The sequence below is a fragment of the Gallus gallus genome, chromosome 2 (genome assembly GCF_016699485.2).
Source record: "Gallus gallus isolate bGalGal1 chromosome 2, bGalGal1.mat.broiler.GRCg7b, whole genome shotgun sequence".
In the NCBI taxonomy this organism is placed as follows: domain Eukaryota; kingdom Metazoa; phylum Chordata; class Aves; order Galliformes; family Phasianidae; genus Gallus; species Gallus gallus.
In genome coordinates, this window is record NC_052533.1 from 35,488,219 (window position 1) to 35,511,433 (window position 23,215).

A 23,215-nucleotide genomic window follows, 5' to 3' on the forward strand; every position below is an offset into this window, starting at 1 on the left:
GTCTCACCTATGAAATGCAAAGAGTTAATTATTTCTTAGATTATATTAATCTGAGTCAAGCATTTACAATTTCTATTCTAAGTCTGATGTCTGATTAGTTTAAGTATCTTTGAAAAGGTGGAATGATGCTCTGAATATCAGGTCCCGTGTTAAGAGATTTTAATGAGTATCAAGTCAGATTATTAAGGTAAAATAATTCTATAGTAAACATAAAAGCTTCAGATGTGAAGTTAACAAAGTGAAAACTCTTTGAGTAAAATAAGTAAAATCAGTTGAGAGTTCAAAGGAAAGCGTGGTTTCAGAGGGATAAGCAGCTTCATTAAACTCTATTAATGATCCCTGTAGATAAATTTTGCATCTAAATTAATGCCTTTCTTCCAGAGAAAGCAGTATTACTGAGCTTCAACCAGTGGTGCAAAGAGATTTACGTGAGCTGAACATCTGTGATTTCCTGACTACTGACCTCTTAAACAAGATTTTTTTTTTTTTTTTTTTAAGAATTATATTAGTTGTAGATTTAGTCATTCACTTCTTTTTTCCCCATCTCTGTTAAATGACAGCTGTTTGAATTGAATTAAATTCATTCTTTATCCTTACAGGGTCTTCATTCTGGTGCCTATTGGATATTGTTCCTATAAAGAATGAAAAAGGAGATGTAGTACTATTTCTGGCCTCTTTCAAAGATATAACAGACACAAAAGTGAAGATTGCTGCAGAAGACAAAAAGGAAGGTCTGTGTGAATTGAAATGAACATTGATAATGCAATTCTTTTGAGTGTCATAGTTACACTGCTCTGTTTCACTCATTTTGCACATATTTATTAAAAATATTTGCAAGGAATATATTTTAATTTTATGTAAATCTACCTAGCAATCTTAAAATAAATTTAATAGTATATTGGTGTTTTGAAAAACATTCAAATTCTTCCTAAACAAAGTGATTCTCTAGTCTTCAGTGATGAACGTAACCTTAGAATTAACTCCTAGAAATAACTGATTCTTCTTCACTTAGTCCACAGCTACTAACAGGCATGTAGGATGTACCTCATATTAACAGAAAAGTGGGTATATGTTTTGTTTAAATGCATTAAAAATTATTTTTAACATTCAGTGAGTGAAATTCATTGCATAATGATCAATTGCATTATTGGATTTTATTTTCACAGTTTATATGTCTAAATAATACTTCTACTTTTTCAAAGGTTAGGGAACCAAAAAGGGAATGTATAGATGCCTTCCATGAGATACAGTTTTTTTTATGGTATTTTTGGTGTATCTTTTACACTTAGATTATACATATAGGAAATTATTCCAAGTTTCCTTAATTTCTAAATTTCCTGGAAAGCTTACCTAAAAAAATTCCTTCATATTCCTTGTGTCCTAAGTCTTCTGTAGATCCACCTGCTTTTCACCAATATTTTTTATTAACACATTCTCAGTTTGTATCTCCAAAAGCCTTTTCCAGGCTCACTCTTTCTCATTGTTGATACTGTTCGTCTCATATGTAATAATTTGTTCCCTTTGTACTTTCATGATAACATCTTCCTGAGATTTATCCTGGCTTAATGGAAGCTGTTTTGTTGTTTTCTTTTTTACTTGTGGATTGTCGTTCTATTTTACGGACCTCAAGTGTTCATACCTCTTCAGTTATCTGCAGAATTTCATCTCTTCTATCTCATCTGTTCACATAACTTTAGTCAGTCTTTTGTGCCGCTGTATCTGCAAAAGTCCACCTGATTTCCCTTTACCCAGCCCAAATGCCAGAAGTTGTCAGCGATAATTTCTTTTGAACACAAAGTATTATCATAGAATATAATACTCATTTATAATTTGTTATAAATACAAATTTAACAGATATTTTTCTTTTCTTCTAGTAAAAGCAGCCTTTTCAACCATTATATAGAGCCATTAAGTTTGTTCTGAGACTTTCAGATGAGAAAAATGGAAAAATGTGTACAACAGTCCTTAAGAAGTGTTGCTACAAACAGCAATTCTCATATGTTTTTTTTTTCTTCTTCCTAAACCTAATTAACCATTCTTCTTCCTCACCCCTACCTGATTCACCATTTATCATGGCTATGTTCTTAGAGGTCTCATTTTTTCAATACTGTCATTTTGCTTTCAACATTGCAACATTCAATATTGTACAGAGAAGCCCACACCTGGTGCAAGCATTTAGGATCATAGAATTGTAGAATCACAAGGGTTGGAAAAGACCCAGAGGATCATCCAGTCCAACTGTAGGATACATATCACTAGCCCTCAACCTAGTGGCAGTTCTCCTCCTAATGCAGCACATGATGCTGTTGGCCTTCCATACCATGAGGGCACACTGCAGGCAGGTTGATGGCTACCAGAACCTGCAAGTTTTGATTGGCAAGCTGTTTGCTGTTATTTGACCCCTACACTGTCCTATCATGTGGGTTTATTTCTTCCTAGGAATTGCACCATCCTGTTCTCCCTTGTCATTCCTGTTTTAAAGGCCCCCTTATCAAGTTAGCCTGCCTACAGGCAAAAATGCTCTTATCCCAGTTGTAAATATGAATGAAAAGTTGGACTACCCCATGGATTAGACTCAGTTACAGTGTTATAGATTAACAGAGTGGCCTTTTCTCACTTCCAATTAAATCTTAGGCCTGTATGAATTTCATAGAAATCAAATTTATTTTGATTATGCATTGTTTGTTGGAAGGAGGGAGCATTCTTTTCAGCGTGCCAGAAGTGAAAAACCCTGTTTCAACCATTTTGCATTACAGAATTTTATGTAAAAAATGCCTGTTATGGACAAGGGTGGGTTCTATAACAAAATCTGTAATGTGTAGATTGATTATTCTGCCTAATTACTCTCAGCTATTTCCTGACTGCTTAAGCTACAGCAGTGAGTATTCAGAGCACACACTTCAGTTTCAGAACACCTTATGCAACTCAGGAGGCAGTCACCTAGATGTACATTATTTAAAGCTGGTAGAATTGTTTCAGGATGCACCATGCAGTCCTGTTGACGGAGGAAGTGGGATAGAACAGTTTGACTCCTCTGCTCAAAGGAACTGCATGCTGTGGAAACCTTTGTCCTGCAATGACTCTATTACATCTTCTCTGGGATGACTTTGCTCCTGGCTGACCATCAGAGTAGGAAGGATTTCTTGCTTTCAATAAAGAGAAACTGCTTTCATCCTGGTTAGTGCATAAGAGTGGAAACACCTAAGGGACAACTAGGTCTTTATTACTGAACATATAGATGAGCATATAGATGCTTTCTCTCTCCCTTTTCTGCCTTCTCTATGCAAGCAAATATGTTGTATCTGAGTCTTGAATCTTTAGAAGTGTTGATCTTTGTGGCTATTTATAGCTTTATACTAAGTGTTAACATGAGTGGCTATTCCTGCAGCCCTCAGAGCAGCACAGGATATGTTTTGAACATGAGCAAGAAGCATCTTTGTGGAAAGAAAAAGATAAAAAGGAAAAGCAAACTGTGATTCTTGGGAAAATATTAAGAATGCTACGTGTCCTCTGAAATAAGTTGGAACAATGATAATATATATGCATTAGCAACCAAATAGCTCATTTGACTCAATGCATCCTAGTAAACTAATACAAGTATTCCTAGATTTCTCTTTTAAGTACAGTTATAGAATCATAGAATCATTGGGGTTGGAAGAGACCCCTGGAGATTATCAAGTCCAGCTCCCCTGCTAAAGCAGTTTCACCAGAGTGGGTTGAGCAGGAAAATGTTCAGGACGGTTTTGAATATCTTCAGAGAAGGAGACTCCACAACCTCTCTGGGAAGCTTGTTCCAGTTTTTTTTTACCATCACAGTAAAGTTCTTTCACGTGTTTATATGGAACTTCCTGTGTTTCCAGATTATGAGCTTCATAGGGTTGCTTTTTCTTTTTCTTTTCTTTCCTTTTTTTTTTTTTTTTTTTTTTGGTTTGTTTTAAACAATTTTTTATTCAGTTTCATGGTTTCCTATTTGTTGGACTTGGTTGATGACAAACAATATAAAATGTCTGCAGTTTCTTTTTAGACTTTGCTATTCAAGGATTTCAGACTGACAGTAGACATCACGAAAGAAACAGTGAATGCGTTTAGTGTGTGCATGGCCAATTAGAAAAAAAATCCTCACAGTTTTGTATGTAGTATGTTGTGTTTTGAGTTTTTGGGGTGGAGGGAGTTAGCTTTGAAAACCTTTATAAATAAATGTCTTATTTCTGTTGGAAAATTTGGAAAAGTAAGAAATGCCTTTCAAGACATTTCTCAAGCCTAGACATAGCCTAATGAGTCTTAGATTTTATGAATTAGAAGACCATGAGGATTAGAATTCATATTGCACATATTGCACTCTGTCCAGAAATGCATGTTAGGGGACTTGGAACATTTGAAGAATTCACCTGTAGTTGCAGCTATACTAAATGTAATTCATGCACAAATGGAGTTCTCCTCAGAGCAACTTTGAAGTCCTGTGAAGATTCAGTAAAAATGTCTGTCAAAAGCAAGTTTGGCCTTGCTGTAGATAAGACAGTTTTACAGCTGCTAGCTATTCACTGTACCTTGTATAATTAAAGTTGTAAAACTGTTTTATATCCTTTCACTTTCCTTTTCTGAAAATCTCATTCCTTGAGAGCAATGAGAGTTTCTTGGCATTCTAGCAACTGTTTGAAACCAAAAATATTATAGTTTTTTAAACATATATTTATCTTATCTTGTTAAACTACTTTAAAAGAAAAAAAAAGTCTCCCATGGCTTACCTTTGGGCAAGTTGTCCCGAACACAGCATGTTTTTACAGGCGACAGATCTGGCTTTAGAATCCTAGTGAGAAAACTATAACTCACCAGCCATGGCAAACAAACCTTTTTAATGCAGTAACAAAATAGTTATGTTGGAGTTTGAATCTGTTACTTCACTATAACAGACTCTGTAGCCTTTCAGGAGAAACCTGAGAGAAGGTTGTAGCAGGGAAATAGTTAAAAATCAGCTTACCTTTAGAGTTCTGCTGGACCTCAGTCTGCTATTAAAAGTAGCTGAAAAATATTTGTCTACTTGGATTTTTATTTTTCTTTCAGTTCTGAATTTTATGAGATAGATACAAATACCAGCGTCTGAAAAGGAGCATTTATTTTCTTATTTCGAAGTGTACACCTTCAATTATCAAAATGAAAGTGGACAGAAATGTTTGGGTTACTTTCCCCCTGACCCCCTCCCCCCACTTTTTTTTTAATGGTGGAATAGTCAGCAGCTTATCTGATAAGTAATATGAATGTTTCCAGTCCATGAAACAAGTAGTAGAGTTACCTTTGTTTCTTTTCTCTTACTGTTCTAAGCTGAATTTTATCTGAAGTCATAGTATTAAAATGATGAAAATCATACCATTCTTCTGCTGTAAAAAATTGGTCTGTAATAGCTTTTCAGCTGGTATGTACTTTAAGTACTTCTTATTGAATCAGTTAATCACTTAACAGAGGAGAAGTGGCTAGAGTTTAGCCTGGATCTAGCTAATATTTCTGTGAATATTTGGCTGGTTTTGACAGAATGTGTATTGTCCATAGTGCTTTTATTCTGTCTTTAATACCAAAGAGACTTGTATCTCTTTGCTCTCTCTTCTGAAACTTCTTTATATTGTTACAAAATCTATTTATACTTCTTGACTCAATAGTGTGTGATATAGTGTGAATAGTGATTTTTTTCCTTTTTTTGGGGGGGGGGGGGGGAACTGTCTATGAAATTAATTTTGAGTTCATGATACCGCATATGATTAAATATGATTGTGTTTTCTATAGATATCATTGGATTTATTTTGCGGCACATAGGCTGTTCATGGGTGTCTGTGCAAAGACCACACTTTCTGCTATGATTTTCCTTACCTTATGATGGGAGTTTCTCAATAGTTGTTTAAAAAGGAAAGAAATAAATTACTGCAAGTTTTACAGGAAGCCTTGCATGGTTATAAGATTTGAAAGTGACTGAGAAATTCTTTAATGAATGATCTGTTGAATCCAGGTTTGAAAAGAAATTATATCCCCAGCTAACATCATCTCATTGCACAGTCGGGCCAAGTCACTGAGTTATTTCACCCTTAGAGAAATGCAAAGGAAAATTTTGTACAGTGTGTGGGGAATACAGCAGCAACAGAGATCATGCCACTTCTGCTGTGATTTGAGACGGGAAGGGTCCAGATGCCTGAACTCCTGGCATTACCATTCTTTTCCACAATGCTTCAGCATGTACATGGAGCATTATCACGGACCTTTTCGAGTCTTTCCTATACCTGGAAGCTTTTAAGCAGAATTTCTCTTTGTCCTGTTCTACCTTGTTGTTGTTCAAATTGGAATCTCATTCATACATTCAGAAAGTATATTAAGTTCAGCATATATCTTTTTTTTTCCAAAAAGAAACAACAAATGTTATGTTTCAGTGTTACCTGCCACTGCATAAGTTTACATATGCTTTAGTAAATTTAAACATGTTGTCTAAGCAGTCTTCTCTTTATTCTTTTTAATATACTACTGAGCACTTCATTTAGTTACATCTCTCACAGAATACAGTAGAGCCACTTTCAGTATAATATAGATGTTTCTTTCCTGTGTTTAATGGAGGTATTTTATGAACTCATTTGATGTCTTGAATTATGGAAGAATGTTCAGAAATCTTTGTGTGGACTATTGCTATTCATTTAAATAATTAATATGATTTCTTAGGTAAAAATAAATCGGTAGCTTGGATTTTCCTGTGTCGTGTGTAAGAGAAGTTAAGTATTAATCTTTCATTCCCATATGTACTTGTATACAAATCTTTTCTGCGGTAATGATCCATGACAGTTGAGTATGCCATACCAACATCATGTGGAACAGATTAACCCTTCCAGAACAGGAAAATTTAAATTGTGAATTTAATTCTGGTGTATCTTATTGTAGTAATGTATAATTTCTTATGATTTATGCCTAAGGAGTAGATTTTTTTTCAAAGGGACAAGAAAAGTCTTAAGCCTTCTCTTTCTTTTAACTGTAAATTTGATCTTTCATGTTCTTATAAAACAAAAAATGCCAACAGTTAGAAAAGGATTTGCATTTTCTTGGTTTTTTTTTTTGTTTTTTTTTTTTTTTTTGTTTTGTTTTTTTGTGTGTGTGTGTGTGTGCCTGACAAGCTCATAAGAATTCTCAAGGTATTATGAGAGTACAGTTAAGACTGACAGAGAGGAGGAGTTGTTAGTTCCTTTTCTTGGAAAAGACTTCTGAGATTGTCACAGGGGATGATTATGTTGCTATAGTTAATCTCATTTAAAAAAAAAATCACCACCAAAACATACAAAAAAGCATAACAGAGAAAGGCATCACAAGGTGTTAAAAAACATATTGCCACTTTTCTCATCAAAGAAAGGGGGAGTTAAGAGTAACTTGCAAAGTGTCTTTCTATTTCAAGGTAGGGATTATCATCACACATGGATGATGTGTAGAAGTGCCAGTCAATAGAGCCCTAACAAGCTTTTTTAGAACACTAATTTCTTACAGCAGTTGAGGAGATGAGAAATCCTTTTGATTTTATGTTTATCTCATGCTCAAAAAAAGCATTTAAAGTGCCTTCCCGCTGATGGTTGGATTTATTGTGTTGTCTTTTTTTTTTTTTTTCCTAAGAACAGCAACAAAAAGACAACAGTAAATCTGTCAGATACCTATTAATTTTAAGTATCAGGAAGAAACAGCTGTACATTCCAGGAAGAAACAGCTGTACATTCATTCAATAAATAAATAAATAAAATAAACTATCATCTTCAGAATAGTGATCTGTAAATAGATATGGAAAGTATGAAGGTTATTGATAATAATCAAACACACAGCAAGGCTGCAAGCAATGAACAAAACAGTTTAGTAAGTATTAAAATTACCACTTTTCCTAAAGGCACTAGAGAGATCAGAAAGCAGGAGAAATCACTAACTTCATTCACTGATTTATGTTATGAGTTATTGACGTGCCCTAGTAACGGAACTGTCTTATGATATCATATCTAGAAAGACAATTTGTATTCTTTGACTGTTAATTAATACAATAAAAATCTTTTTCTGCTTACACAGAAAAATGACAGTAGTTTGTAATGAATTTTACACTTTCCTTTCTATCCTTGATTTGCTGTTTCTAGGAGTAGAGTGGTTTTTGTCAGTGAAAAGATAGCATTAGCATCTTACAAATGGTGGAATCATTGTGTGACGAAAGTCACTTGCTGTGAAAAAAAATGCAGATATTTTGATTCTAAGTGCCGTATGCTCCACAGTCTGAGTATGTTAATGAATGCATCAATTCTTTGTAATTCCATCAGAATCACAGGAGTTTCTTTGAATTTACTACTGTATAAGCAAGAAGAAAAAAATACGATCTCATGATTTACAATTATAGATATCTGAATAGAGGGAAAAAGCACAAAGCTTTCAAAACAGTCCTCAGTCTCTACTCTAATGGATTTAATGTCATCAAGAAACGTGTCAAGTGATTATGCCTGTGATCATGTGAAAAGAAAATTAGAAATCTAAAAGCCTCAAATTAAAAATTGCATATTACTAATGAACAGCTTTTCTAGTTAACACATTCTGATATCATGTTTTGTTTTTAAAATGCAAATGAATACAGTTTTTTGCTTGTTTGTTTGTTTTTATTTTGTTTTGATTCTGTGTTTTATTTGTTTGGTTTTAAAAAATAAATCCAACTGCTCTTCCCCCTCCCCTCCCCCCCCCCCCAAAAAATAATAATAAAAAATAAAAGAGGGTAGGAACTTCGTAAGGACATTTTATGTAGTTAGTCTTACCTCTGGTCAGTGGTTCTTCTGAACCAGTAATCTTATTCATGAAATCATATGATGCAATTAATCATTTCTGAGTTGAGCAAATGGATTTAACTTTTAAAATGCAACAATGAATTTTAATTGCCCTTCACGAGAAGGATTTTTTTGTTTTTGTTTTTTTATCTGCAAGATATTAAGCAAAACTGTACGTATATGGTATGACAAAACCATGTGCATATAATCTATAAATTTCCTCTTATTTCTAGAAAGTTTTAAAATGTCAGTAGATCAGTTCTCAAAGGTTGAAGTGCAGTTTCCTGATGTTTAATGGACTCTCACCTCTGTTCTACAGAGAAATGGAAAGGAAGAGGAAGAGCAGGGTCACATTTTGATTCAGCACGAAGACGGAGTAGAGCTGTCCTTTATCATATCTCTGGACACCTACAAAGAAGAGAGAAGAACAAATTAAAAATTAATAACGTAGGTGTGATTCTTCTTTTTTTTTTTTTTTTAACATACTTTGTACTGTCATTTCTTTTTTAAAAAACACATTATAAAAGGCCAGTAGGGACCTGAAAAATGTCTTAGTCATAACTTTATCATAGCAAGATGAGTAAAGCATACTTGAGTTCATTTCTGTCTACTTCAGTACACTTCATGTATCAATAATACATTTATTTATTTTACCTCAGGAACATCCCAATATTAAGTTAATCAGAATTGTTTCTCAGAAATATTCTATCTTAAAATCTCAGAACAGTATTTAGTTTCTTGTTTGTATTTCACTAGTATCAAAATGGTCTACTTCAAATCAGGTCCTACGTTATCCACTTTGACATAAAAGTTTAAAATGTAAGTAAAAAGACAAAATGTGGGGAGGAATTCTAAGTTAAGGGAACTGAGATAATGAGATACATGCAGTTTCAAAGCAGATCAAAGAAAAACAGTGTCCTGACTCCATTTGCTGGTGGTATCACGGTCTCCTAACTGCAGAGAAAAATACTTGTTAAATGTCTTTAAAAATCTTTGATAGTGCCTTTTTATCCTGAGGAAAAAGCAGACCAAGGATATGTATTGTGATCACCCTGAAAAGCTGATCTTTCTGCCACCCATTATTGGTCACCAAAATTAAGGAACAGTGCAGATACATTACCAAATTAGAAATTAGTAGCAGAAAAGTAGACTGAGAACATGAGAATATACAGATGATGTATACCTCAAACTACATACAACAATATATACTTCAACTGAGTGTAAATGTTCAATGTTAAAAACTATTGTAATAAAGAAATATGCTAAAAAAAAGATTAAATGTTAAAAAAAAATAAATCTTAAAAAATGTTTCAAAAATTTAAATGTTAAATAAGTGGAAGAATTTAAGAAAAAAAAATACAAACTTTGGAAAATATGACCATAGCTCTGTGATTTAAAACGGATTGACACTAATAGCAATGAGAATTCAGTCCCCCTGATTCATGACTGCAGAAGGTAAGGATGTCAGTATTTCAAAAGAATCACTCAAAGGAAAAATATATGATAGACAAGGCAAATGTAATCAAATGTGCGGTCATACAGTTGTCTTTTTATGTTCATTGTGAGTAACGTTATGATCAGAAGTAATCTCAACTCGCTGAATAAGTGACATTTGTCTTGTGAATCTTTTCATAACTGGAACAACATTAAACAAGCAGAATGATAGTGAGCAAAAAAATTTATTAGTGAATAACACAAGACTGTTGATGAAGCATATGCTGCTTTTCATCAGGGTAGGATGCTCTTTTAAAACTCTGGGAAATGAAAGCTAAGTATTTATAAAATTTGTGCATAGAACTGAAGTCTTTAACCTTTGTTACTTTCACAATAAGGTCTCAGGACGCAGGATGAAATGAGATATTATCTAGCAGTGAAGGCAGACAGGTCCGAAGTCCTATTATAATGCGTCTACATGAGTATTTTGTTTTAGGTCAAGAGCATAACTTTCAAGAAAATTAGATAGTTATTTCTGTTGATTTTGCTTTGATTTGTAAATATCTCAGGGCTCATGAATTGTACTCATTCAGAGGAAACAAAACCAAGAGATCTTCTCCAACTGCTAGCAGCTGTGTAATCCACTGGACCAGGCTACATCTAGTCTGAAAAAACTTTCTGACAGATCGAGAAGTATGTGTAGGAAGGATATTTTGCCTTCAGTACCATCTATTTCATTCTGTAGATTCATTCCTATTTTGTCCTTATGTTCCTTACAGACACAACATTTTAGCCTGTCTGGCAGAAAACTGTTGCCATTTAGCCACTGTTCACCCAACAGAAGAAGAAATACTTTGCCAGATTCAGTCCCTAGAGCAAAAAATAGTTTGCCAGATTCAGACCCCTTCTGATTCAATGTAATTCATTCCTCATTAATCCTCTTCCTGCCCCAACAGCCACAGAAGATATTTAATCTTCAGAAACATATGTCTAAAGAAGTGTTAGTACCATGTAAGAAAGAAAAAGATTTGTTAATGCTAGTACAGAGATAAGACAAGAAAAAAGAAGTGTGAAATACACTTCTTTTGGGAAACTGTAAATTTTCAGTAATGTTTTATTTCTTCATGTACTCTTTCTCTAGGACCTCATTTCAATGAACTTCAGACAGCTGAGTTTTTGTGGTTAGTTCAATGGACCTTTGAGGTTCCTAAAATCAGTTGCTGTGTCAAACTCTGTTGAAAAGCTAATTCGTGTATCTGTGAAACTGTTATGCATCGTTATGTATTGTCCAGCTAGCATAGGCAGCCCTAATTTCAGCTCAAAACAGAAAAAATATTTTTCACGTGCCTGACTCTCTCAATTTGCCTTGTATGTATATGAGGTTCCTAGAGTTAGAAAACTCATAACCAACCACATTTATAGAAGCAGCTGTGATGATCATCTTATGCTTTAAAATATTTAATATAATGTTTGTCATACAACCTGAAGGCAGCCCCAAGTGTAGAAATCATTCATGTGAAATGTGAGTTGGAAGCAAATTCAAGAAATGCTGGCTTGAAGAGTTAATGAAATGTACAGCTAAAATGTGATATTATTTCCATAATTATTTTTCCATTTTTGATGATAGTGCCTTTATGCCATGTTTTACAGCCACTTTTCACATTTGAAAATAACGCTGCTTTCATTCTGAAATTGAGATTTCTTTAATGTTATTTGAAGTGCAGGCCTGAGTCTGTCTCACTTGTTCATAAATCTGTACTTAATAATCATTACCTAGTTAAAATTTAGGTCTAGCTGGCACAGTTATATCCATTCAATGTTACTACAAATCACTGATTTACTGGATGAGTAATATATTTCAGCATTTGGTACACAGAAAATACTTCTCCATGGAAATAGGAAAAACTCAAAGAATGTGCCTAAGATGTATATTGCACATATGACACGTGTTAGTTGTTCTGAAAGTTATTTTACAGCTTTAATTCTTGTCTGTATTTGACCATCGTATTTCTTTGCCCTATTTTGAAAAAAAAAAAAAAAAAATCATTGGAAGAAATGTTGGCATGATCAAAATGTTGTTTTGTCTCATATCATTTTTTTTTTCTTTTTTCAGAACGTTTTTGTAGATAAACCAGCATTTCCAGAATACAAAGTTTCAGATGCAAAAAAATCCAAATTCATACTGTTGCATTTTAGCACTTTCAAAGCTGGCTGGGACTGGCTTATTTTACTGGCAACGTTTTATGTTGCTGTGACTGTACCTTACAATGTTTGCTTTATTGGCCATGATGAGCTGTCTACAACTCGAAGCACAACTGTCAGTGACATTGCAGTGGAAATTCTTTTTATCATTGGTAAGATATATTTGGAGCTTTTGGGGGATTGAGTTGTTTTTGTGTTTGTTTGTTTGTTTTACTTTTAAGTTTTAATGTGATAGAGGAAATATACTTTCATGATTTTAAAGAAAATGAATTTTAGTTGTATAGTTTGAGATTTTATTTTAACTTTTGATTAACTGTTTGTGTACATTAAATTGCTTCAGGTAGCCTTTCTATTTCTCAAAAAGTAGTTTGAACTTAAGGTTCACGTTTTTTTTTACCTTGTGGATGCCTAAGAGTTTCCTAAAACACCAATCACAGAGTTTTCCCAGGAATTACAATGAAGTCATTTATAACACACATTTTTTTCTTAATTGAGTTTTGCAAACACTTATAAAACACAGACTATAAGTTGAAAATCGCTAGTATTGTAAGATTAAAACTCTTATTATAGTATATGCTAATATGCAGTGTTGATTTTCTATACTGACAACTGGAATAAAATTTAAGATGTTGCAGCTTGGCATCTGGTGCTTTTTCTAAAGTTTTATTTCAGTGACCTTGTTTAATATTTATGCCTCCAATGAATTAAAAGGAAAACAAAGTGATGCCTAATAGCAAAGAAAGTTTGGCAAAGGAATTTTCTATTATCTTTTATTCATTTCTTCATGAATCTAGAAAAGAACCACTGGATAGGGTCACAGAGAGATTGTTGGGTTTTATTTCCCCCCAAAGTTATATCACAGTCTGCTATCACACTGACAATCAGATCTTTTGAAAATATGCAGGTGAAGAAGTTGTTTTAAACAAAACAACAACAACAACAACAACAACAAAAAAGCGAAGCAGAACATGTCTTTCTTGAATGTAAAAAGAATTGGGGAAGATTTTAATAGATAAATAAAATGAATAAAATAATAATATCTCCCTAATATTTAGCATTCTTTTCTATTTTACTTTTTTCTATTTTTTTCTCAAAAAAATGTGACAGCAATGTTATGATCCTCCCTAAGAAACCTGAAGATTGAAAGTTAGATATTAAATATTAAGCAACAACTCCAATTGTCCTTAGTTTAACAGAAGATTTTCCTATGAAAATTTTGAAGAGTTTATTTAATCTCGCTGTTTAATATAGACAGTAAAACCCACAGTTACATTGCTGATGGAAAAATCAGATGTCAGAATTGATAAACATTTGTATTTTCTCCTTTTTATATTGATTTGCTGTTATGCATATGGTGCAGTTTTCCTCTTTGTGTTCACTATTACATCTTGGCTGACTCTCAACGCAAGTGATCAATATTGAATTACCCAATAGTATTGCAGTAAGAAATCTGTGTTCTACAACACAGATCACAGAGGATCAGTTATTGTGTTATGCAAAAAGACCAAGTTTATGACTCCAGTGAGTCATAAATGACTCCATGTTCCATTTTAAAGAATTCAGTGTGAAATTATTCCACTTGATTTACCTGGGAGTCTTTTTATGTTTATGAAAACCTTAGACTCAAGGCTAAGACATTTTGCTAATGGTTGTACTCTTAATCACGCACAGGTGTAGATAAGAAGTCCATGTTATGAATGCGTCTGTTAGAATCTGATCACATGAGAATTTAATATGGGCCTATCCAATTTATGTGCTGTATAGTTCATTTGTAGCGACACAGATGGTGTATTGCTCAGTGCACCTTTTTTTCTTTCTTTTTTTTTTTTTTTTGTTATATTCTTTGCTGTAAACAGAATTTTAGTAAGTCAAAACAAATAGTATGTCTATGATCAATAAAATAGTTGGGTAGAAAAAATAAAAGTAAGTTATTCTATCAATTTTACTTGATGTTTTCTGGTTAGACTGTTAGGTCCATCATCCAGGAAATCAAACTGTGTTTATATCTAAATAAATTTTTTAAAAATGTTGAAAATGTGAGAAAATATTTATTTGAATATCTAATTTTATTTGTAAGCACAAGCACTGCACTGTAACAATAATTTTTCTCCTCCAGTTATATTAATGCCTTGATTTTTCTCAAATTAATTGTTGAAAAGGATTATGGAGCATTCAGTAAAGGATCATACTGCATTTAAATCTCTGCATTAAATTTAAAGAAAATATTATATTTATAGTCATCTCTCAGTGGTCTCTTGTCTATTAAAATATTGAATGAATGTCTAAGAACCAGAGTAACCATATTAAAAATGGTACGATTAACAGTATGCATAATTTTAAACATAAGTTTGAGGGCATTGTTGCACTGCAGCTCTGTGAAGAACATCTTTGATAAATGATCTGTGGACTCTGGAAAAAGTTAATGAGAAATGTTGAGTAAAATATGACACTTCCATTTGAATTGGTCAATGGGAAAATGCCTGAGGTGGGGCCTTCAGCTGTTTTACAGCCCTTTAACCATGGCTTGAGGCATTACAGCTCTGTAATCACGGATTGAGCAACAGGAGTCTTTCTTCTCTGATTTCATTCATATTTCTCAGAACATAGAATAATATTCTTTTTATGCATGCAACTTGTTTAAACTCTTATTTGGATTTGGAAGGTCCTACTTTTTACCTGTGTTATCACAGGAAGCAGAGCCATGACAATAAGAAGGAGAGATGTTGTCTGCACATAAATTTAAGGGAAAGAGTAAGATAGAGGCTAAGCGTTTCCTTTTTGCAGAAGAAATTGAATAAATATACTGGCTAAAAATATATATTTTAGGCTTATCCGATTTGTAATTCAGCATATGCTTAAGCATGATAAAAATGTATATGAAAGTGTTCATTTGACTTAGGGTACTTATCAGTAGGAGTATTGATCAGAATTAAATTATTTATGAAAAAAAGAGTATGCCTACCTAGAAGTTTGACTGCCTTAAGGACCTCTAAAGAATAAATAGAAGATTAATAATAATTAAGACCCATTTTATGATGTCTCTGGGGAAGGTGCTGGGGATAGAATGTAATTAAAGCTTTTCAAAAAAAGTTAACATTATTAAGTTGAATTACAGTTTGAAGTATTTTTCACTTGATGTTTCCTGTATGTGTTGTATTTTGATAAATTGTGTGATTCATTGTTTGAACACATACTTAAATCTCATTCCCTTTGGAATATATGTAAACTCTTTTTAACATTCTCTTGTAAATGTATAGTTTGATCCTTCCATCCTGTGATTAGTTTTAGAAGTCTTTGATGAATTCATGAATCTTAAAATCATAAAGAGGTGGAGAGAAAGCCTTTTAAACATTAGTATATTTAATCAAATGCATAAAATAATTATATTTTTGTTTCATTTGATGAGTGAGATTACCAGCTTTATGATAATATTTACTTTTAAGTTTCTTTCTCTCACGTGAGACAGGTGGTAGGTGGGTCCTTCATTTGCAGGTAGTTATGTATGGGGCCTGAACAACAGAATTATCCATATTTCTAAGAATCATAATAGAAAAAAAGATAAGACAACCTAACCATCTATTCCACCTCTTCTCCCTACCACACACAGAGACGCACTAGTCTAAAACTTTTATGTATGGCTTGTGATTTTAAGAGACAATTAATCACAGTTACTATGATTCTCTTTGTAACTCTCCCTCTTGTTAAAAACTATTCAGCAATGTTTTTTTCTAAATTTTCAGCTTTTGACAGTAACATATTTAGAACCCATAATGTATTTGTTTTGCATGGTAGTGAAAATTAGATATTTGTAGTCCAACATCTACTACAAATCTGAATGGCGCAGAAGCAATGGACCTCAAATAATCATAGAATCATAGAATCACAGAATTGCTAAGGTTGGAAAAGACCCGCAGGATCATCCAGTCCAACCATTCTCCCATCACAATTGTTCTCGCTAAACCATGTCCCTCAACACAACATCCAAACGCACTTTGAGCACCACCAGGGTCGGTGACTCCACCACCACTCCGGGCAGCCCATTCCAGTTCCTGACCACCCTCTCAGAGGCCTGAATCTTCCCTGGCGCAGCTTGAAGCCATTCCCTCTAGTCCTATCACTAGTCACACAAGAGAAGAGGCTGACCCCCAGCTCACTACAACCTCCCTTCAGGTAGTTATAGAGAGCAATAAGGTCTCCCCTGAGCCTCCTCTTCTCTAGACTGAACAATAATCTCCAAAGTGTCTTAAATAATATAAAGCCATTGAGTGTCAGATCTTTTGTTTGTATATATATTAAAACATCTGTTGTGTTTTAACTCAAGAGGTGCCTTTAGACCATAGTCATTCACTCACTGCCCCTCTTCCCAGTGAGATGGGGGAGAGAACTGATAAAAAAAAATATTGGTATGGAATATCCATTTGGCCAGTTTAAGACAGCTGTCCTAATTCTGTTCCCTCCCAGCTCCTTCAGCCCTTTACTGTAAATGGCCTTGGCTCTGTACACCACTGCTTTGCAGCAACTACAAACATTGGTGTGTTATCAACATTGCTTTTCTCCTAGAATGAACATATACATATACACACTCTGAAGAAAAGTTTTGTTCCAGCTGAAACTAAGACATCATCATAGAAAACCAGTTTAAATTTGTATCACTATTTGTGATATACAGTCATTCAAATATGCATAATACTATATTGAATATAGTATTTATCAAGCAAAATTTCCTGGAATCAGATGCAGTAATATTAAATGTTAGAGGTTTTATTAGATTTCTTTAAATTAGATTTTTTTTTCCTCATGTTCTTTTTCATTATCGTATCATTTCATATGTTTGCAAGTGAAGAGAATAATATGTAAAAATAATTCTGTACCTGGAGGACTTGACATCTAACAAGTGCATTGTTGTGCATGTTGAAATGAGATGGTAGTATTTTGAATAATATTTTAGAAAGTTCACCTTCAGGACTTAGTATGACAAACTTCATGTAGAGACTAAAAGAGTGGTTTGCATTTATCTCTGGAAACTATGTCTGAGCATCAAGCTGTCTCATCTGTGAATATGACAAAACTTGAAGCAGAATAGAATGGCACAGATGCACCTAATGTTAGGATCATAACATCACAGATTGTGGATCAGCTAGCAATACAGTACACAGGAACAGTACAGGAACAGTACACAATATTTATATTGAAGACAGTAATACATTTCTTAAGGATTGATTCTCATTCAATGCACCAAGCAAAGTTGGTAAGACTTAGAATTTTTTCTGGTAGCCTTTCTTACATGCCCTTGTAAGAAGAATAGCTGCTCTACTGCATGCAGGATACCATTTCTGTGAATAAATACATCCAGCTGTACATAAAGGAGATAAACAAAAGCTACAATAACATAGAAGTGATCTAAACTTGGAAACACTTCTTTGTATCAAGGTAGGTGCAGATACATTAAATAAGAATGGATGTGTCCTGTAAATTGGATTTGTATTGACTCCTCTGACTCTCTCATTTACTGAGGAATGATCTCATTGTTATACATTGATTTTGAAGAATAGAGTTAGTTTTTTTCATAGTAGCTTCTATGGTGCTACATTTTGTATTTGTGATGAAAACAGTAGATAACACATTAATATTTTACTTACTGATGAGTAGTACTTAGGCCAACTCAAGGACTTTAGGCTTTTCATGCTGCCCTGCCAGTGAGGAGGCTTGGGATGCACAAGGAGCTGAGAGGGGACACAGATAACTGATCTTAGAGTTTGGCTGATCAGTTGCTGATCAAAAAATTGTGTTTTACATCACTTTTTTCCCTAGTTTTTGTTATTCTTTGTTCTTTCTTTCCATCCAACTCCCCCTTCTCCTTCTCCTTCTCCTTCTCCTTCTCCTTCTTCTCCTCCTCCTCCTCCTCCTCCTCCTCCTTCCCCTTCCCCTTCCCCTTCCCCTTCCCCTTCATCTTTTCCTTTTCCTTTTCTTTGTCTTTTTCTTTTTAACTTATTAAACTCTCTTTGTCTTATCCCACAGCTTGTTGAACATTTTTTCTATTTGATACTCTTCTTTATCTCAGGTGGAGTGAGCAAGTAGTTGTGTGATGACCCTTTAACCAGGGTTAAAGCACAGCAACTCTTCTAGTAAAATGGTGAAATGCCTCAATCATAAGACAGATATTTCTTCACTCTATGAAGTTGCTACCTCTTCTATTTCTGCTAGTTCTATTAAGAAAATTACCCATGCAGAAACTTCTTCACCTCAGTTGTCACAAAAATATTTGGTTTTGTTGTGTTTTATTTGATTGCTTGTGTTTATTTTTGGATTTTTTTGTTGTTGTTCTGCTTTGTTTTTTTTTTGTTGTTGTTGTTGTCTTTTTTTTTTTTTTTTAAGAAGAACTAACAGCACATATTTTAAATTTTTTTTTAGCTCTTTGTTTTTATTTCAGGACTACAAATTCTGTATCTTCCTTTGAAAAAAATTCAATATAGTGTATTTTAATTACTCAATATGTTCATAGACTGAGTCTATTTTTAAAAGGCAGAGCGTAGTTAAATAAAAAAGTCTCCAGAGATAAGTAAATTACTATAAAGGTCATGCTTTTGTGAATTATCAACTATTGTAGAAATGAGATTACAGGAGATCAGATAATCTCTGTTGAACATCCTCATGTGTAAAGAGACCAAACTGAAAACATAAAATCACAGGGATGAAAATCAAGGAAGTAGCTTAAAGAGCATAAGAAGTCTTCCTTTATTTTTTAAGCTTATGGTCCTTTGGTCTGCTTTATGATACTGGGATTTGAGTTCATGGGCTCTCAGTACAATAAAGCATTGCCAATAAAAACTCAGTATTACTTTTGGCGTGCTTGTCATTCTGTGTCTCAGCATGGCTGCAGTAGTGGGTACAGCAACTTGTAACTGCGGTGTTGGTTTAAACACACCATGCCAGCACGTCAACACCAACTGTACTGTACTCCTGGAAGGAGTGACTTTTTATTTCTGCAGTATCCATTCAAATCACTAATGCTTTCAGATTTTGATGTTAATGGATAATTTACCCAAGTAAAACAGTTCTGTCTTCAGTATCCCATTATCCTCTACTGTAGGAATAAATAACAAGGAAGCGCAAATCACTATGTCAGCTGCAGACAGGTTTTGGAAACTAGTTCTGCTATGAACCATCACATCAGAAAACAGATCTTGCTCCATTAAAATCACTGAACGTTTTGTCAATATGTCAGACTGTACTAGAGCAAGGCTGAGAATATAAATCAGTGCTGCCATTAAGCAGAGACCATGCCATCTCCTCATATGCTGTTCAATGATCAGCATATTAGTGTCCAATAATGAATAAACTATTCTTGTAGGAAAAGCTTGAGTGATTATACAACTTACTCCAAACTCAGTTGTGAGTGCTGCAAAGCAGAGCCTGTGGATTATATTCAACATTAGCATAACCATTCAGAGGTCAGTTGTGCTACATGAATGCTATTCCTTGTGATGCAAATTTTAAGAATTAGGAGCTTTAAACTATGCTTCTAGTATCCATCTGAACAGAAGTTGTCCAACTAAAGCCATGAAATCTCTGAAAAATATTTTTTAGTGGAGGTGTAGCAAATCTCTGATAGGAAATTCTCATTCTTTCTGATTGCCTACACAAACCAGACTGAGTTGCCTCTACAGCAGTCTGGAGTGCTAGCAACTAGGAGAGAACATTACTTGTGGTTGTTCTCAGAGAGGAATAAGAGGGATTTACTTGTTAGCAATATTTTCCATTTTATATGTACTATTGCTTAAGGGCTAATCCTAGCCTTTTACATAAATTCATTTAATAGATAAGCTTCTTGTTATTTTAACCACTAGTAAAGAAGTTTTCCTCATGTTTGTATGGAACTTCCTATGTTCCATTTTGTTCCCATTACCCCTTGTCCTATTGCTGGGAATTGCTGAAAAGTGCCTGACCCCATCCACTTCACACTTGCTCTTCAGATATTTATGAGCACTGATAAGATCCCCTTTTAGTCTTCTCTTCTCCAGACTGAACAGTCCCAGGTCTCTCAGGCCTCAGTTCATAAAGATTCTCTTAAGGAAGAAAAACTTCGGTCAACTTGTCCAATCTTAAATATAATGCATTATATTTCAAACTGTGCTTGACTAAAGCATAAAGGAGAATTCACAAATTACCTCATTTATGGCTTATAAATGACTTTTTATTATCACTATTTGCATTTTTATCATCAACCTGCAGAACTGACATCTTGTTAAACCTTTTGGATAGCTAGTTTAAAATATTTCTGATTCTGAGAATAAATTGGGTTGTAACAGAATCTGAAATGATACAAGCAGCTTTTCCTTCTTAATTTCTAAATTATAGAAGAAGTATTTATTGAATATAACTACTTTTTTCTGCAAAATTATTAACAGCCACTCTCCTAACAGAATGCCACTAATACAGTGAAATTGAAGTTCCAGAGTAATGTTTCTTTCCAAGACGCACCTAACATTGCATTTTTTCTGTGTACTAACTACCAGTGATTTCTTCACCTTTCCCCTGAAACATCTAGATTTTTATGTCATGATTTCTGTAGTTTATATTGATTGTTACTTAGTATATATTCTTATATCTTAGTATATGTTTGTTACATCTTTCTTAATAGAAAAAATACTCTTTGTTTAACAGCTACAATGAGCTATTTTAAGACATTGTTTTGGAAAGTGTATCTTTGTTTAATATTTAATTCCTGTTTTTTTTTTTTCTTCTAAGCTTTATTTTATTTCATATATGCCTAGATTTCTAAGCAGTTGGTGTAAAATAAGCATTATTTTCTTTCCCTACATAAAGCCAGTGTTATCTTCCTCACCTTATCATCTCAGCATCTAAAAGAACATAGTGAAACTAATTGTAGTAATACATGTTTCAGAGGATATGATGAGTTGAAAAAAAAGTTTTCCATCAGATTTTCTAGGAATTTTTATTTTAAAGATGATGTAGTAGAAAATTAAAAAAAAATAAATTAAAAAAAAAAAGTAGGAGTTAATACAGAGACAGATAAATTGTTCTTCAAGTAATATAGCACAAATATTTCTGGCAACCTTTCCTAAATGTAATCTGGTCAGACTCTGATAGCATTATCCATATGTAATTAGATAACACTGGCTTAAATAATAAGATAAATCAAAGAGCTTTGATTTTGGTTTTGGGAAAGGTATAGCTAACTAAAGGCAATCAATATAAAAGCACATAAAAGAAAATGATAAAAAAATAAAAATAAAACAAATAAAGGAAGAGCTGGCCATGACATGTAGGAGAGGGAGGTGGTGTAGGAAACTGTCTTCTGTGAAAATCAATGGAGTTAATATGCCTATATTATCTAGATATCAAGCACAGGATTGAATTACAATAGTCTAATAAGAATTCATGCATCACCAAGTCCCTTGGTTACTGCTTATATGTATTCTATTTGCCCTAAAGTGCAGAATTCTTCAATTTTATTTAGCTCACAGTAGAAGAGAGGTAAAAAGAATTATATTACCTAGCATTTTCTGTAATCAAAAAGAGTGCCATGAGAAGCTATTCAATCAGCTAACTAATCCTAAATTGCTATTCCGCTGTAGCTTGATCATATGTTTAATACCAGTAGGCTTTGTTTTAAAAAAATCAAACCTAAGTAGAGAAAAAAATGTTGGCAGATCAAAATGAACTGCTTCAGGTAATATAATACTGTTTATTGGTAAAGTGATTCAGCTGCCTTGCTAATATTGTTTTATCATTGGATTATCTCTTTTTTTAAAAAATTATTTTATAATAGGGATTAAAAACTGAGATTATACAAAACATATTTTAGAACTTTGCTTCTGAAATTGCAAATGGAAAATTCTTCTTAAAAATATCTTAAGGACTTATAAGATAGTTTGAATATTATTTTTCAGTTTTCACTTTTTTATATATCTATTTTACATCTAAGATTGCAACTTGCTTTATGCATTAAGTAGAACCTCTGGCTTTTTACAGTCTTTCTTCTCTTCATTGAGCACTAGTATAAACTAGTATTTTCATACAAATGACTAAGTGGGCATGTGTGTGAATTTTGTCATGGCAGAAATGTATAAGAGAATGGTTCGGCAAAGAATGTGATTTCCTACAGAAGTTTAATTCAAGAGTCACAAAATGGTTCAGTAGACCTAGTGATCCACCATAAGTTCCCAGCAAATTTATACCCAGCTATGAAATACACAGCCTTTTAGTGTGAACTGAGCACTGCTGGGGTGCTAGGGCATGGATTTTTATGGGGGGAGAATGAAATTCTGTGTGTAAAATAATATGATTACAAACAGGAGAGTAAAGTAATTAGAATTTTCAAATAAGGAAAGGAATAAGTCTTTTTAGTTAAATCAGTGTATTAAACAGAAATTTTGAATGAAAGCATTACGAAAACGTGCAGCCATGATGGCAGCAAATTTGGAAGACAGTAGGATAATACTTGTGCATCCTTCTGAAGTTTACTCCTGTGGATGCAGTATGAGACTTTAATTTGAGTAAAACATAAATAAATTAGGGATATCACCTTTATGCAGATTAAAATTTTTGAAGAAAAAAGAATAGCCACCCTGTTTTTTTGGTTTTGTAGGAGTTGATTTTCTTCAGTATTTCATTGTAATGTCATACAAGTTTTAGAGATACCACATTTGAGATGTCAGTAATGGAAACAGTAGGCTCATGACTAGTTAACCATGAGATCCAATCAGAAGATAAATCAGGGTCAAGATTTAAGTTTGAGGTTGATCATACCAAAATCA

General features: G+C 33.5%; 1 protein-coding gene across 2 annotated transcripts in view; it reads left to right on the plus strand.

Annotated features, from left to right (window-relative positions):
* The window catches only part of KCNH8 (potassium voltage-gated channel subfamily H member 8), a 166,813-nt gene that overhangs the window by 68,716 nt on the left and 74,882 nt on the right, over window positions 1–23,215 (plus strand). For both annotated transcript variants that reach the window (XM_418747.7, XM_040696227.2), the window contains exons 3-5: window positions 600–731; window positions 9,118–9,245; window positions 12,346–12,586. In XM_418747.7, coding sequence (XP_418747.2) covers window positions 600–731; window positions 9,118–9,245; window positions 12,346–12,586 — 501 coding nt within the window. The remainder of the gene's footprint in view (window positions 1–599; window positions 732–9,117; window positions 9,246–12,345; window positions 12,587–23,215) is intronic.